This window comes from Protomyctophum parallelum (genome assembly GCF_964188405.1).
Source record: "Protomyctophum parallelum genome assembly, chromosome: 22".
Taxonomy (NCBI): domain Eukaryota; kingdom Metazoa; phylum Chordata; class Actinopteri; order Myctophiformes; family Myctophidae; genus Protomyctophum; species Protomyctophum parallelum.
This window is the reverse complement of record NC_139714.1, coordinates 10,679,780-10,694,964: the sequence shown is the minus strand read 5'-3', so window position 1 is coordinate 10,694,964 and position 15,185 is coordinate 10,679,780. Positions and strand designations below refer to the sequence as shown.

At 43.5% G+C, this 15,185-nt stretch overlaps 1 protein-coding gene across 2 annotated transcripts in view; it reads right to left on the bottom strand.

Moving 5' to 3' along the window:
* Positions 1-15,185, bottom strand: part of large1 (LARGE xylosyl- and glucuronyltransferase 1) — a 126,584-nt gene that overhangs the window by 18,401 nt on the left and 92,998 nt on the right. For both annotated transcript variants that reach the window (XM_083757863.1, XM_083757864.1), the window contains exons 9-10: positions 9,344-9,469; positions 5,117-5,272 (exon numbers count right to left, since the gene is read on the bottom strand). In XM_083757863.1, the coding sequence (XP_083613989.1) occupies positions 5,117-5,272; positions 9,344-9,469 (282 nt within the window). The remainder of the gene's footprint in view (positions 1-5,116; positions 5,273-9,343; positions 9,470-15,185) is intronic.

The following is a 15,185-nucleotide window of genomic DNA, read 5'->3' as shown; positions in this document are numbered from 1 at the left end:
TGGTTTCATCTAGCATCAGTATTATAATGACTCAAATATTAAATATCTGCACATCAGCACCCCCACCACCTCAGGACATTGTGGTACTGCAGCTAAAACTGCTTTCAAAGTCCAGAAAGAAATGACAAGGACTGGTTATATCAGAGTGGTGATTGATTCTCAAACCATTAGAAATACGTTTGAGGGACATATGATATTAAATATTAAAAACAGTTTTAAAATGCATGTTATTTCTGCTTTAACTTTATTTCAACTCCAGCCAAGGGCATGACGCAAAGAATCATAGAAGCCCGACAATTTCTTTCTTTGCTTTCTCTCTTTGTGGTCCTGAGGGATATAGTGAGAAAAAGAAAAAACAAAAGGACTGTGGAGCTCACCGCAGTTGCTAAAGTGTCGACAGTATCGCTTTACTTATTGAACAGGGCGCCGAGTTTGGCCTTTGGCGAGGAAGCCGAGCGGTGGTGACACGGGGCCCTTTTGGAGCACCCCGAGTGGCGACACGCCGCTGCAGACCAATCCCCAAGTGACTTCATTAGGCTAATCATCACCGTATAATGGAATTGCTGTTCAAACTCTGAAAAATGGAGTGAGCAAACTTATTTCCAGAGTTAACCCATTCTGACCTGAGATCAGATTCATACGAGGTTTTCCACTGGACACACACTGGTCTGATTAACCCATTCTGACCTGAGATCAGATTCTAAAAATGTCAGTCGTTCTTCGATTTTTCAAAAATAGCAGACCTACAAGCTCGTATCGCGCCACTCGGTGGCGCGATATGAGCTTGTAGATCTGCTATTTTTCAATAGCTAAAGCATAACATGATGCCAACACCAAAATGGGTGCCCGTTCAGAATGGGTTAAGGACGCACTGGGACTTGACTGGTGGCAAAAAAAAAGGCTGCACTGGCACACACGGGGGGGGGGGGGGGGGGGGGGGGGGAATTACACAATGATTAATTAGCCCGACCTATGTGCTGACACTTCAATAATTCTGCCATGGAGGAGCCGGGACGTCGCTCTGTGGGAAAAAGAAACGAAACAAAACAAAGCACCCCGTGGATCAGTGATGACCTTCGGCAAGCTGAGAGCTCAGAAGGTGTGAGGTGAACTTTTATGGGTGATGAAACGCAGCCAGAGAGTCCATATGCGCGCCCGTCCCCGCTCACGGAGTGTCCTGATGGATATTCACTCCCTCTCTCGGTCTCACCATGGCTCGCCATACCCCGCACCAAAGACCTCGCCCCTTTAGCAACTCGTGTTAATCTCGCTAACGGTACATTTAGTATCTCCCTCCCTCTCCCTGCTGAAATCTGAAATTGTAGTCGATCTCTGTACTCTGTAAAAGCAAGAAAGAATAACATGAGACAGAGACGGTGACTGCTTTATTTCAGTGCTTTGTAAACAATCCACGTAGTTTTATTAAACACATTTCTTCCAGTCCATGTTTTGTAATTGCATCATGATGCTATTATTATGTCCATGGATATACAGAGAGAGTGAACCCAACAATTATAAATTAATATAATAATACCTTTTATATAATCACCAACATGAATTGTTGGTTATCTACAGCTAAGTAGAGTAGTGGGGCGAGATGGAAAAGGGGCGACCGTACCCGTTTGTATCTGAGATGTAGTGGAGTAGAAGTAAAAGTATTGGAAATACTCCAGTAAAGTAAAAAGTACCTCAAAATGTTACTGTACCAGAGATTAAAATACAGTGCATTTTGCGTCCCAAAACGCAGATTTTTGATAATGGACTTTATCCTGCACTGAAGACTAAAGCACCACACACACACACACACACACACACACACACACACACACACACACACACACACTTAGACCAATTTGGAGATTTTGAAGTGGATTTTCTTGAAAATTATTTGTATATATATATATATATATATATATATATATATATATATATATATATACACTGTATATAATATATATATTGTGTGATTAACGGATTATATATATATATATATATATATTATATATATAATCCGTTTATCACACAATCAAAGACCAAAACATTTGCAGGCAGCTGGTGTTAATTACCTTGCGCCGCGCACACCGTCACTATAATTATAGTTTGTTAAACTGAAAAAAAAAAATAATAATAATTGAGTCCCAAGTTGAAACAGTGCCCACTGGCGCTGCCTGGAATTAGTTGGAATGTAACATTTAGAAGACAATGGCAAGTCGCCAACACCCTGCGGCTGGTGGGAGAGGTGTGAAGAGCATTAGAAGAGATCCAGGGAGAGAGTGGCCAATGGAATTGCACGAAAAACACGGTCATCTTGACCTTTTAGCCGTCAGAGTAGCAGGTGAGATGAGTTCAGTCATGCTAGTGTTAAAGTTACTTTTAAGTTCCACATTTCCTAAAATCTTACATCCTCAACATTGATGTGTGCTAATACTACAGATTATACTAGTCTATACATTAAAAAATATATAAAAAATCAAAGTGCATTTGAATGACCACCTGTGAGTCCCAGGACCCATTACATTGAAAACCTATATATATCACTGAGTACAGTACTTGAGTAAATGTACTTAGTTACTTCCCACCACCGTTTGTTTAATACCTGTTGTGGGGAAAAGCTAAGTGTCTCCCACAGACACAGACGGATTGCGTTTAGAGAGAGAGATCAGAGCTCGCGCTGAGAGTAGATCTGTATAATCAGAGTGACAGATTTTGTGGCTAAGCTCACCCGACCCCTCACCTCTCCGTGCGCCTCCCCACTGACACTCAAATTAAGCGCTCGTATCTCAACTGACAAGAATGGCCGCTTCGTGAAACCCTCCACGGATGTGTTCCGACTCGGGAAACGTTTCATGTTGGGGTTAGTATTGGACTAGACATTTACAGGTTAGGGTTTTTTTCTTTCTATTGTTTTGTATAGTTGGTTGTGCGGCGATGTCACACACACCGGAAAATAGCCAATCTACAAGCTCTGAATGCATTGCAGTGTAGATTGCCAATTTCTAGGGTACTTTCAGGTATTTTCCATTCTGTCCTAAAAAGTGAGTGAGTGAAAGAGAGAGATAATTGTCATAATAATAGAGAGAGAGAGAGATACATCACATAATATGCAATTTTGCTTTCTTTCAAACCTGCAGGCAGGTCTGTGTTTCATGTCCTCAGGACCATAGCAGACACTTATTGGAGCCGACTGTTCCAGCACCCTGGACAGAAACCAATTGCCTACCTCTCTAGAATTGCAACCCACCACTTCAGAACCACGGACAGCTCACTGACAAAGACAACATGACCAGACATGCTCTCTCCAGCGCCACAGGCAGCTCACAATACGGTGCTTATTAGATAGGCTACATACCAAGATACATTTTGGGTTCAGTGCTTTTCACGCTCAAGGGCACTTTGACAAGAATGTGCAAATTGCTGGACCTACAACTTTCAGGCTACAAAATGGCCTTAACTATTGTCAGATTCAGATGGCTTTATTGATTTTCTTTTTGCAATGCAGCAGAAGGCCATTTTCCCGGTCAGCAGCCGGCGTTATGAAAGCAGTGACGCACAATGAATTAAGCAGCCTATAATAAAAAAAACAAAAAAGTGAAACATCCGACAGTAACAAATCAGCAATTCTTAAACAGCGCCTGACACAGGCCTCTCCATCAAATACAAATATATAATCCAAAGCAGCACAGCACATGACGAACGGCATTTTGCACTCAGAGGCTTCGTGGAAACAGCACACGCAAGTGTAAAGGAACGGCATTTTACTTCTCTTGCCGTAAAATTAACTGAAATAAAGCATCATCAGCTTTTTGAGGAATGAAACGCAATAGACTATCAGCGCAACCAGAGCTGCCTGGGAGAAATGAGAGGCCCTGTGCTTTAATAATTAATTAATTAATATCCAAAACTACACACAAATGATCACATTTCTATCTATAAGGACAAATCTTATTAGAAAAAGTATTAAGGTTTTAAGAATAATACCAATAAGTGTATTCAGCACCACGGACAGTGGAGAGCTAAGAGCAGTGTTTCAGCACCACGGACAGTGGAGAGCTAAGAGCAGTGTTTCAGCACCACGGACAGAGCATTTCACCTAAATGTAATGCTTCAGCACCACGGACAGAGCATTTCACCTACATGTAATGCTTCAGCACCACGGACAGAGCATTTCACCTACATGTAATGCTTCAGCACCACGGACAGAGCATTTCACCTACATGTAATGCTTCAGCACCACGGACAGAGCATTTCACCTACATGTAATGCTTCAGCACCACGGACAGAGCATTTCACCTACATGTAATGCTTCAGCACCACGGACAGAGCATTTCAACTACGTTACATTATCAATGAAATGCTTCAGCACCACGGACAGAGCATTTCACCTAAATGTAATGCTTCAGCACCACGGACAGAGCATTTCAACTACGTTACATTATCAATGTAATGCTTCAGCACCACGGACAGAGCATTTCACCTAAATGTAATGCTTCAGCACCACGGACAGAGCATTTCAACTACGTTACATTATCAATGAAATGCTTCAGCACCACGGACAGAGCATTTCAACTACGTTACATTATCAATGAAATGCTTCAGCACCACGGACAGAGCATTTCAACTACAGTCTCACTGTATTGTTCAGCACCCGGGAGAGCATTTCATCTATATTCTCAATGCAATGCTTCAGCACCACGGACAGAGAATTTCACCTACTTTCTTACTGTATTGTTCAGCATCATTCTCACTGTAATAACCAAACTGAGACTTCACATCAAAACTAAAAAAAGGGCAGAATTATGACAATACCCACTCATAACAATAAAGAGCACTTGAGAGAAGATTTCATAACCACCTAAAAGAAAGCAACCCCAGACACGCTCGATAGCATAGCCCTCAATCATAGAGAAAACCTACAGGGAGGCCCCCTTAGCCAACTGGTCCAGTGAATCTGTGCACAAAACGCAACCCAAAACCAACTGTATATACTTTCCCCCATTTTCAAGAGTTTATTACATTTTGACACTTGCTTTGGCAATGTAAACGCATAATGTTTTCTCATGGCGATACATTGAATTGTATTGCTCAGCAGCACCGACGGAGCATTTATTTCACCTACGTTCTCACTGTTGTGGTCGGTTTCGCTGGGACAGCCGAACAGCTCTCGCCGCAGCAGGTTCCCGTCATACTCCAGGAAGGTTAGGTAGAGGTTCCGGAAGAACTCCACGTGCTTATTCTTCACACGCAGTTTCTTAGGAGAGTTCCAGTGAATCACCTGAAAGAGAAGCATTACCGTTAGAATAAGACCCCATGCCAGATTACACTAAATGTTTACCAAATTCAGTTTTCTGAGAAACGTATCGGTGGTGCACTGGTGCTCAAACTCAAAGGACCCACAAAATTATCTGTATTTGGCCGTGAACCCCCATCTGAACATATGTTGTTCCAGGGCCTTTAAGCCCTATATACAAAATATTTGAGTTACAAACGTTCAATGTTAAAGAATATATTATTCAAAGATTTGCACACATTTTCACAACAGCTAGTTTAAAAGACTAGAAAAATGGCTAATGTGGAATTCAAAAAGTATGAATTTCTATGGAATATCTTGGTTGTGTGCCTGTATTATTACACTACTGGAGGACAGCCATTATTAAGTGATGAAACAAAATAATAATTTGTCTAGTACATGCCCCAAAGAATGAGGAATCTTGCCGATGTGTCCATGAGAAAATCATTCGCTTTGCCCTTTTACAGGCAAATTAACTCTCCTGGGTAACAGTCTGTCGGTATACACCCACGTATTTATGTGAAAATACCTGCTTGATTTGTTTCATTACAGTTAATAGGGGCTTTATTGGAATCCGATGATGGAACCAATTATCAAATGCAATTTCTAGAAGATGACTAGAATAGAAAATGACTAGACTAGAAAGAGAAAGGGGGAAAGAGAGGAGAGAGATAGAGAAACAGAGGGATGGGAAATACAAAGAAGAAGAGAGGGTTGGCCAGAGATGGAGAAAATGTAACATTCCGTAATTTCATAGTATTATGACATTTACTGTCTGTAAGCAAATGTAGTTTCTGTGCAAAAACAAAAGGGCAATATAAAATCATTCAGTTATCAGGCTCTCCAATCCAATCCAATTATGGGAGGAGAGAGAGAGAGAGAGAGAGAGAGAGAGAGAGAGAGAGAGAGAGAGAGAGAGAGAGAGGAGGGGGGTATGACAGGCGAAGAGAAAATAGACACATTAAGTCAACAAAGAGGGCTGGTGTGTGTGTGTATGCGTGCGTGCGTGCGTGCGTGCGTGCGTTTGTATTACTAAACTTGTGTTGGCCAAATTATGTCCCCACAAGTACACTAGCATTTTAGAAATACACATTGTGAGGACAATTTCCCTGGTTCTCACAAGATAAATGGTTGTTTTTATGGTTAGCAAATATTTAGTAAAAGTTTGGAAAAACAAGTTATCAGAAGTTTTCAGAAGTTCTGAATGAGGTCAAAATGTAATTATCCTCACCTCCCTTTTCTGAAAACGTTTGGGAGGAAAAAAAGTTTGGACTTCGGAAGGAGCATATATTGCACTTTAAGCTTACACATAGGGGTAGATTCACGTTAGGCATTGTTGCGTACCGGCATCGCTGTACAAGGTCATTTTTGGACTATGTTAAGATCTCATCAAGTACAGAAATACAAACGCGCGTGCGTGCGTGTGTGTGTGTGTGTGTTAGGCATGTGAATCTCGTCTCATCTCACGATTCGATACGCATCTCGATGCACTGCCAGCGATACGATACTTTAGCGATACATGGAATCTCCTGGCTATACGATGCAATACGATTCACCCCTCTACCGATACGATGCGATTTGATGGCGATTCAATTCTGGACATTGCGATACGATACGATTCACCCCTCTACCGATACGATGCAATTTGATGGCGATTCAATTCGGATTTATATTAAAGCTCTATTAATTTCCCAAAACATGTAAAAATGCATTACATTTAAATTCAAAGCAATTTATTGTTTTACTGTAGGTTAGTATTATAGCTCTGCATCTCAAACAACCCAACTTATAGAATTCTGTAAGTAAACAAAGGGTCTGCTCTGTGCTGGTTATTGTGGAATTGTTAGATTACTAATAATCATAGGCTATAGTATAATTATTATATCTCAAAGGTCAATTTGAGGTTTTGAGTATAGAGGGTTCAAGAGATTAAAATGTAATAGCCTATCGTTCATCAATTAATGTTACCAACATATAAATAGAAAATAAACAAATAAACAAAACAAAAATTACAGGTCACACTTGTAGTGCTGTCAAACAAGTCTATGTCTAGTTTAATCTGCAACAGTTTTATAATATAATTGCCTATGTATAGTGGGGGTCCCTACTTGATCTCTCACTCTCAGCTAAAGTGGTCCTTGGCTTGACCTGAAAAACATTGAAGACCCTGGCCTGCATGTATTATTAACGTTATAAATACATAGCAGATGTACAAGCTCACAACACGTCTCATCCACGCCCCGCTGTGAGCTTGTGGATCTGCAATTTTAGGCGTGCGACACCGTCTTGCTGCAGAATATAAATAAGGCTTCTATCCCAGAGAACAGCAGGGGAAAGCTGGACAGTGGAAAGTTGTGACTTTAAACGCAAGCAGTACACCCTGCTGTGGCGTTGTTGTTGTTGTACACGTGTGTGCAGACTGCAGAAGCTTTCTTTAATTACAAATTGATGATTGCGACGCAAATTTTCGTCATCATTACGAGCACGCAGCGCTACAGTGAAAAGTCAACTGATCGACGGACAAAGCTACTCGGACAGCTATTTTATAAAGCTAAAGAGTAAAGGTGGTGCTTCTTGTTTAATGCGTGGGGCTCACTTCTGTTAGTCGCGGGTGCTCTTTATAGTCTGAGTATGTTTGTTGTCTCAACGTGTCTACTCTGACTGCACCGTCGTACGGTAGCTTCTGTTCACTGACTGTGGGCGCGTTCAGAAATACCACACCGGAGCACACTCTCCTATTAGTTTGCATTGCACAGTGGGCTCAGTGCTCTATTTCCGAACGCGCCCTGTGTGTGCGCTGCGAGAGACCTTTTTTTTCTCTTCCTTTTCTGATGGTACGTTAAATGCGCCTCGGAAACACAGGATATGGTGAAATTTACCATGAAAAAAAGGTGCAACCATGGATTTTACGGATGCAAGCACTCCGCGAACGATGCATCGAGATTTCACCCGTCAATTGTACCGATACACAGTGAATGAACCGATTCACTCGCATCACGCACGTCATAATCGATGTATCGATACGTATCGATTATTTTCCACATGCCTAGTGTGTGTGTGCGCGTGTGTGCGTGCATGCGTGCGTGCTTGGACACAGAGCAGGGGCAGTGAGTGGAAGGCAGTCCAGCAGGAACAGCAGCAGAGAACGGGCCTGGTCAACACATGGACATTACTCTGCTGTCAACCCCTCTGTACAAAGCTTCACTTTCTGACACAACAGCTGCTAACTGTAGAGAGCACAGTTCCTTTGGGGTGATGGGGTGGAGAGAGACAGGAGACCACTGGTAACTGTAGAGAGCACAGTTCCTTTGGGGTGATGGGGTGGAGAGAGACAGGAGACCACTGGTAACTGTGGAGAGCACAGTTCCTTTGGGGTGATGGGGTGGAGAGAGACGCGTTGGAGAGAGAGAGGAGACCACTGGTGGAAAGGAGTACATTTACTCAAGTAATTTTCGAGGCACTTTTACTTTACCTGAAAGTAGATGGACACGGCTGGCAAACGATTTACATCAAAAGTGCTCTAAACACACATTAAACGTCCAATAGACCTTGGCTTCCATATGACGTAATTTTCAAAAGCCATGCATGGGCCCCTTTAAGTATATTTTCTTACACAGGAGGGGGGGGGGGTCATCAATATGTCCGTACACAGAAATGTGTCCGTGGCAAGACTTGTCCTTGTCATCTTTATTTATACAACACACCGTTAAAATATTACTGAATGTCAGTCTTCAGGCTTTCTTCAGAATATGTAAGACAATGATTCACTACAACATGTGATTAGGAGTCCACTAGGACAGTGTTTCTGAAACGCTGTACACATTTCTCTCAGCGTTACAGACCCGTAATGGCCACTTTTGATACATTCGCGCGGCTGTAAAGACGAAACAAAAGTGGGGAGGAGGCTCCACTTCCTCGTTATATTTTTTACTCGTGATAGCGCTTCCCGTTGCTCCAGACTGTATGACGGAAGCATTTGAAAATTGCGAGAGGCAACGCGAGACGTGTGTGTGTGTGTGTGTGTGTGTGTCCCGCATGGAGGGAGCTCTCTCTCACCTTGAGGTCCGACACGTCCTTGTAGCACTTCTCCGAGCGTGTGTGGTCAGACAGCTGGACGTTCCAGAAGCACGGCAGCTGGTGCACGAGGAAGGGGTTCTGTTTGATCACTGCGTTAAAGATGTCCTGCACACACACACACACACAGTCACACACACACACACACACACACAGTCACACACACACACACACAGTCACACACACACACACACACACACACACACACACACACACACACACACACACACACACACACACACACACACACACACACACACACACACACACACACACACACACACACACACACACACACACAGAGCATTACCTTACAAATAAATAAATAGGTTCTTAGTTAGGTCAGATGGGTATAGGCCTGCAGACACTTCTTTTCGCATTTTCAAGTGGGGCCCCCTCATCCACAAAAGCTTAACCCATTCTGACCCGAGATCAGATTCATACGAGGTTTCCGCCGGACACACGCTGGTCTGATGAACCCATTCTTACCTGAGATCAGATTCTAAAAAATGTCAGTCGCTCTTCGATTTTTCAAAAATAGCAGACCTACAAGCTCGTATCGCGCCACTCGGTGGCGCGATATGAGCTTGTAGATCTGCTATTTTTAAATAGCTAAAGCACGACATGATGCTGACACCAAAATGGGTGCCCGGTCAGAATGGGTTAAAAAAAAGTAATGTGTCAGTCTCCCTCTGAAAACACCACCAATCCAATAAAACACAGCTCCACAGTTTTTGACAACTCTCCGCCATTATCCTCCCGAGCCACTCGGCAGAACCTTGTAGAGTTTCATCATCCGTGTAGAGGTTTGACTGAGGAGTGAGGAGGACATTTCTGCCAGAAAGCAATTGAAATCCACTCCACATGACGGCGGAATATTCTCTCTCTCCGGATGGACTGAGCAGATAGCACAATGCTCACTTTTTTACAGCTGTACCCAGAGGCACTAATATGTGCCGAGGTAACATTTTCAATACTTTATACTTCTACTCCACTTTTAGAGTGAAAGAGTATACTTTTTACTCTACTACATTAACCCATTCTGACCTGAGATCAGATTCATACGAGGTTTCCGCCGGACACACACTGGTCTGATGAACCCATTCTGACCTGAGATCAGATTTAAAAAAAATGTCAGTCGTTCTTCGATTTTTCAAAAATAGCAGACCTACAAGCTCGTATCGCGCCACTCGGTGGCGCGATATGAGCTTGTAGATCTGCTATTTTTTTTTTTATAGGTAAAGCACGACATGATGCTAACACCAAAATGGGTTCCCGTTCAGAATGGGTTAAAAAAAAGCAATATAGCAAAACACACAAACTCAAGCCCTATTTCATACTTTGGCCATTCGCATCGCCCCGTGTGGGCTCTGCTACAGTGCTTTCTGGGCAAAGAAAAATAAACTTTTCAACTTTTATTAGAGTACACGTGCACTTTTACTCAAGCGAGTACAGTATTTACTTGTACAGTATTTCCACACTGTGGTATTCCTACTTTTATGTAAGTAAGTAGTGTTAAAAAAATCACACCAGTGTGAACCGAGTGGTGCAACTCCCGTCTATTGGTTCTCTGTATCGTTCCAATTTGTATCGTTCCAATTTCTTCTCTGTATCGTTCCAATTTCTTCTCTGTATCGTTCCAATTTCTTCTCTGTATCGTTTGCGTCCAGCAGGTGGCAGCCATGTCACATACTTCTCTCGTTCCAATTTCACACATGCGCACACCACTCATGCTCATAGTTACAGGTAGGTACACAGGTACACAGGTACACAGGTACACGGACATTGCAAGCTGGATGTAGGAGTGGTTGCACCACTCAAAAACTACAAACAAACACATATACATCTTCCACCACTGCTTGACTGTGAAATACTCTCTCTGGATGGACAGAGCAGATTCAACAGCGACCGTCTCACGCAGCTCCACTTGCTCTCATCTCATTTTTCATGCCCTCTGCCTGGCGGACAGCTGTGCCCGGAGGAGTCGTGTTAGCTGGTCACCCAGCTGTCCGTCCGTCCGCCCGCCCGCACGGCGCCAACCTTGTCAACGCCGTATCTCAGGAATGGACGCCTTTGGCGAACTCCATGACATTTGGCACAAATGACAACCGACATGGACTCACGGGTGTACTGATTAGACGTAGGTGGTCAAACGTCGCAGGTCAAGGTCACCGTTTCCTCCCGTAACACCTTCAATCATTCAATTCTTTCAAAAGTCCTTTCATTCATTACTTATTGCGAACGCAGTGAGCCACTTACTATGACAGCAAGGGCTGAATGTCTGTGTGTGTGTGTGTCTGTCTGTCCCGCTGTTACACCACCCGCCCGCCACCAGAGGGCGCAGCTGTAGCACACACACACACACACACAGGGCGCAGCTGTAGCACACACGCACACACACACACACACAACCACACACACACGAGCTGCGTTCGCTTCCCGTGTTTGCGCGTCTTACTTGTCCTATTATTGTCGCTGTCGAGGTGGAAACCTTGCATGTCCACAGGAAAGAACCTGTGTTCCAGTGGATCCAATGCAGTGATTTAGTCACAAGCTTCTTGTTAAAACCGTTCTTGGCTCAATATGTAGAAAACGTAGGTTGTAGGTCTGCTATTTTTGAAAAATCGAAGAACGACTGACATTTTTTAGAGTCTGATCTCAGGTCAGAATGGGTCAATCAGACCCGTGTGTGTCCACAGTGGAAACCTCGTATGAATCTGATCTCAGGTCAGAATGGGTTAAATCTGGCAGACATAAGGAGACTCATTTATAGTTTGGATGTACTGTAACCGGCGCATCGTCAACTAGGAATACTTAACGTTGGGCTTTACGGCACCGCGGACGCCGGGAGATCCTGTTTGACATTGAGATCATTGTGGGGATCTTGGGAGGGGGAGGCGCTAAGTGAAAGTTTGCCATCTTCTAATGGGGGGACATAAAACTCGATGCCCCACATAATGGATGCTGCGATAAAGGCGGCTGACAGCCCACACTGGTGGAGAGGAGAATACAGCAGAAGGCAGATGGAACACTATTAAAAAAGATTTTGCCCCCCTTTTTCTTTTTTGTTCCTTTTTTTTCCTCCCGGTCTTTTTCGAAGTGCGTATACCTTGCGGGACTTTGTTTAATGGAGGTTTAATTAAACTCTCATGAACGTGTCTGACATCTACATGGGCTCTGAGGGGGTGGGGTGGGGCGGGGAGAGAGAGAGAGAGGGAGAGAGAGAGATTCTTATTATTTTGCCATTAGTGTGTCAGAGGCGGCAAAAGGGTTTAACCACTTACTGCAAGTCCTATTAACTGTACCGGTACAGACAGTACTTTGTCAAATCACTGTCACTTTGTCAAAAAACACCAATTCCCGCAAGAATTCAACTTGGCCTAAAATAGGGACACCATGTTTAACCCATTCTGACCTGAGATCAGATTCATACGAGGTTTCCACTGGACACACACTGGTCTGATTAACCCATTCTGACCTGAGATCGGATTCTAGAAATGTCAGTCGCTCTTCGATTTTTCAAAAATAGCAGACCTACAAGCTCGTATCGCGCCACTCGGTGGCGCGATATGAGCTTGTAGATCTGCTATTTTTCAATAGCTAAAGCATAACATGATGCCAACACCAAAATGGGTGCCCGGTCAGAATGGGTTAATGTGACTAAGAAGGAGGCATACACGGTAAAAGTGTGCGAGTTCATTTTCTGACCTGAGATCAGATTCTAACGCACAGAAGAATGGTGGTTCTTTAACGCATTTTGACCTGAGATCAGATTCTAAAAATGTCTTCTAAATCCTGACAGTTTAAAAAAATAGCAGACCTACAAGCTCATAGCGCGGCACTCGGTGGCGCGCTATGAGCTTGTAGATCTGCTATTTTTCAATAGCTAAAGCATAACATAATGCTAACACCAAAATGGGTTCCCGTCCAAAATGGGTTAAAGGGCCACTTCACCCCTTTTGCAACCAGATCTTATTTTAATGATGTTTGGGAGACAAGAAACACTTTCCTGGGGTTTTTATGTGGGTCATTTGAGTTTTTAGATATTTCAGTATTTCAAAGTGGCCATGGACTCCATGATGTCATGGACACTGGGCTCACTTCCTTCCTGGACTACAATTCCCATAATGCTCTGGTGTCCATGACATCATGGACACTTGGAAATACTAAAATATCTAAAAACACATATGACACACACAAAAACCCCAGGAAAGTGTTTCTTGTCTCCGAAACGTCATTAAAATAAGATCTGGTTGCAAAAGGGGTGAAGTGGCCCTTTAACCCATTCTGACCGGGCACCCATTTTGGTGTCAGCATCACGTTATGCTTTAGCTATTGAAAAATAGCAGATCTACAAGCTCATATCGCGCCACCGAGTGGCGCGATACGAGCTTGTAGGTCTGCTATTTTAGAAAAATCGAAGAACGACTGACATTTTTTAAATCTGATCTCAGGTCAGAATGGGTTCATCAGACCAGTGTGTGTCCAGTGGAAACCTCGTTATGAATCTGATCTCAGGTCAGAATGGGTTAAGAGTGTAAGAATGGACCCAGATGGGTCCATGGCTTGCAGAGAGCAGTAGACAGCCCTTTTTCTGTACCTTTGTAATCTCTTGAGAACAGATTCCGAGCTGCACTAATGAATCTGTTGGCAGGGGCATTCAGAACGTGTGTACATTGGGGATTAGTTTCATATTGGCGTTGCCAAGCGACGGGAAGCTAAAATACGGTAAATAGAATAGTATTCATTCTGGATTCGTCGAAATCAACAAGAGACATCGTATTGGCACAGGCAGGTTTAAGCTCTATATATGAGAAGTCTCAACATTTGCATAGATTGCAATCATCAGAGGGTGCCGTTTTGTATGGTGCCCAACCTATGTAATTCGGGTGCAGTACGTAGTTTAGACAGTACTTGGTTTAGACTAGTCATTGGGTTAGACCAGTCATTAGTCCAACCTATCTCACCCTCACCTCCCACGGGGCAGCACACCTAAACCTAATGACGAGTCTAAACTAAGTAAGCACCCCATGTAATTCACCACATCTCTGTCACTCTGTGGCGTGCATTATTCAGAGGGCGTTCGACCAAACGGTCTCAGACGTGGCATAATGTGTCCCATACAGTGGTGAAATGGTGATTTTGTTTTTCGGGTACAACAGCATTTGAATGACGTCACTCTTGCGCACGCGCCTACATAGGCCAACATGTGCGCACAGAAAAGCTGTATAGCCTATATTGTTCATCCCATTCTGACCGGGCACACATTTTGGTGTCGGCATCATGTTATGCTTTATCTATTGAAAAATAGCAGATCTACAAGCTCATATCGCGCCACCGAGTGGCGCGATATGAGCTTGTAGGTCTGCTATTTTTGAAAAATCGAAGAACGACTGACATTTTTTTAATCTGATCTCAGGTCAGAATGGGTTTAATCAGACCAGTGCGTGTCCAGTGGAAACCTCGTATGAATCTGATCTCAGGTCAGAATGGGTTATAGTGTATGAGAGTTTTAGACACGCAAACACAAAAGTAGACAAAATCAGACAAACTTCTTTACTAAAAAGCCATAGTAGCCATTTTATTTTGGCAGGCTAAATAGGGGGCCGCGCCCACTGCCAGTAAACCTAGACCACTGGGTACTTTTTGCGTCTTGGAAAGTCTGGTGACTCTGACTTCTCTTGAATCTAGGGGGACGCGTTCTGGCGTGCACGCATGTGCACCATTCCGTTCCTGCGCATGCACGTCAAGCTTTTTTTTGGCACGACGGCGCGGTACTGCGTTCTACACCGCATGACACCACTGGTCCCATATGACCAGAAGG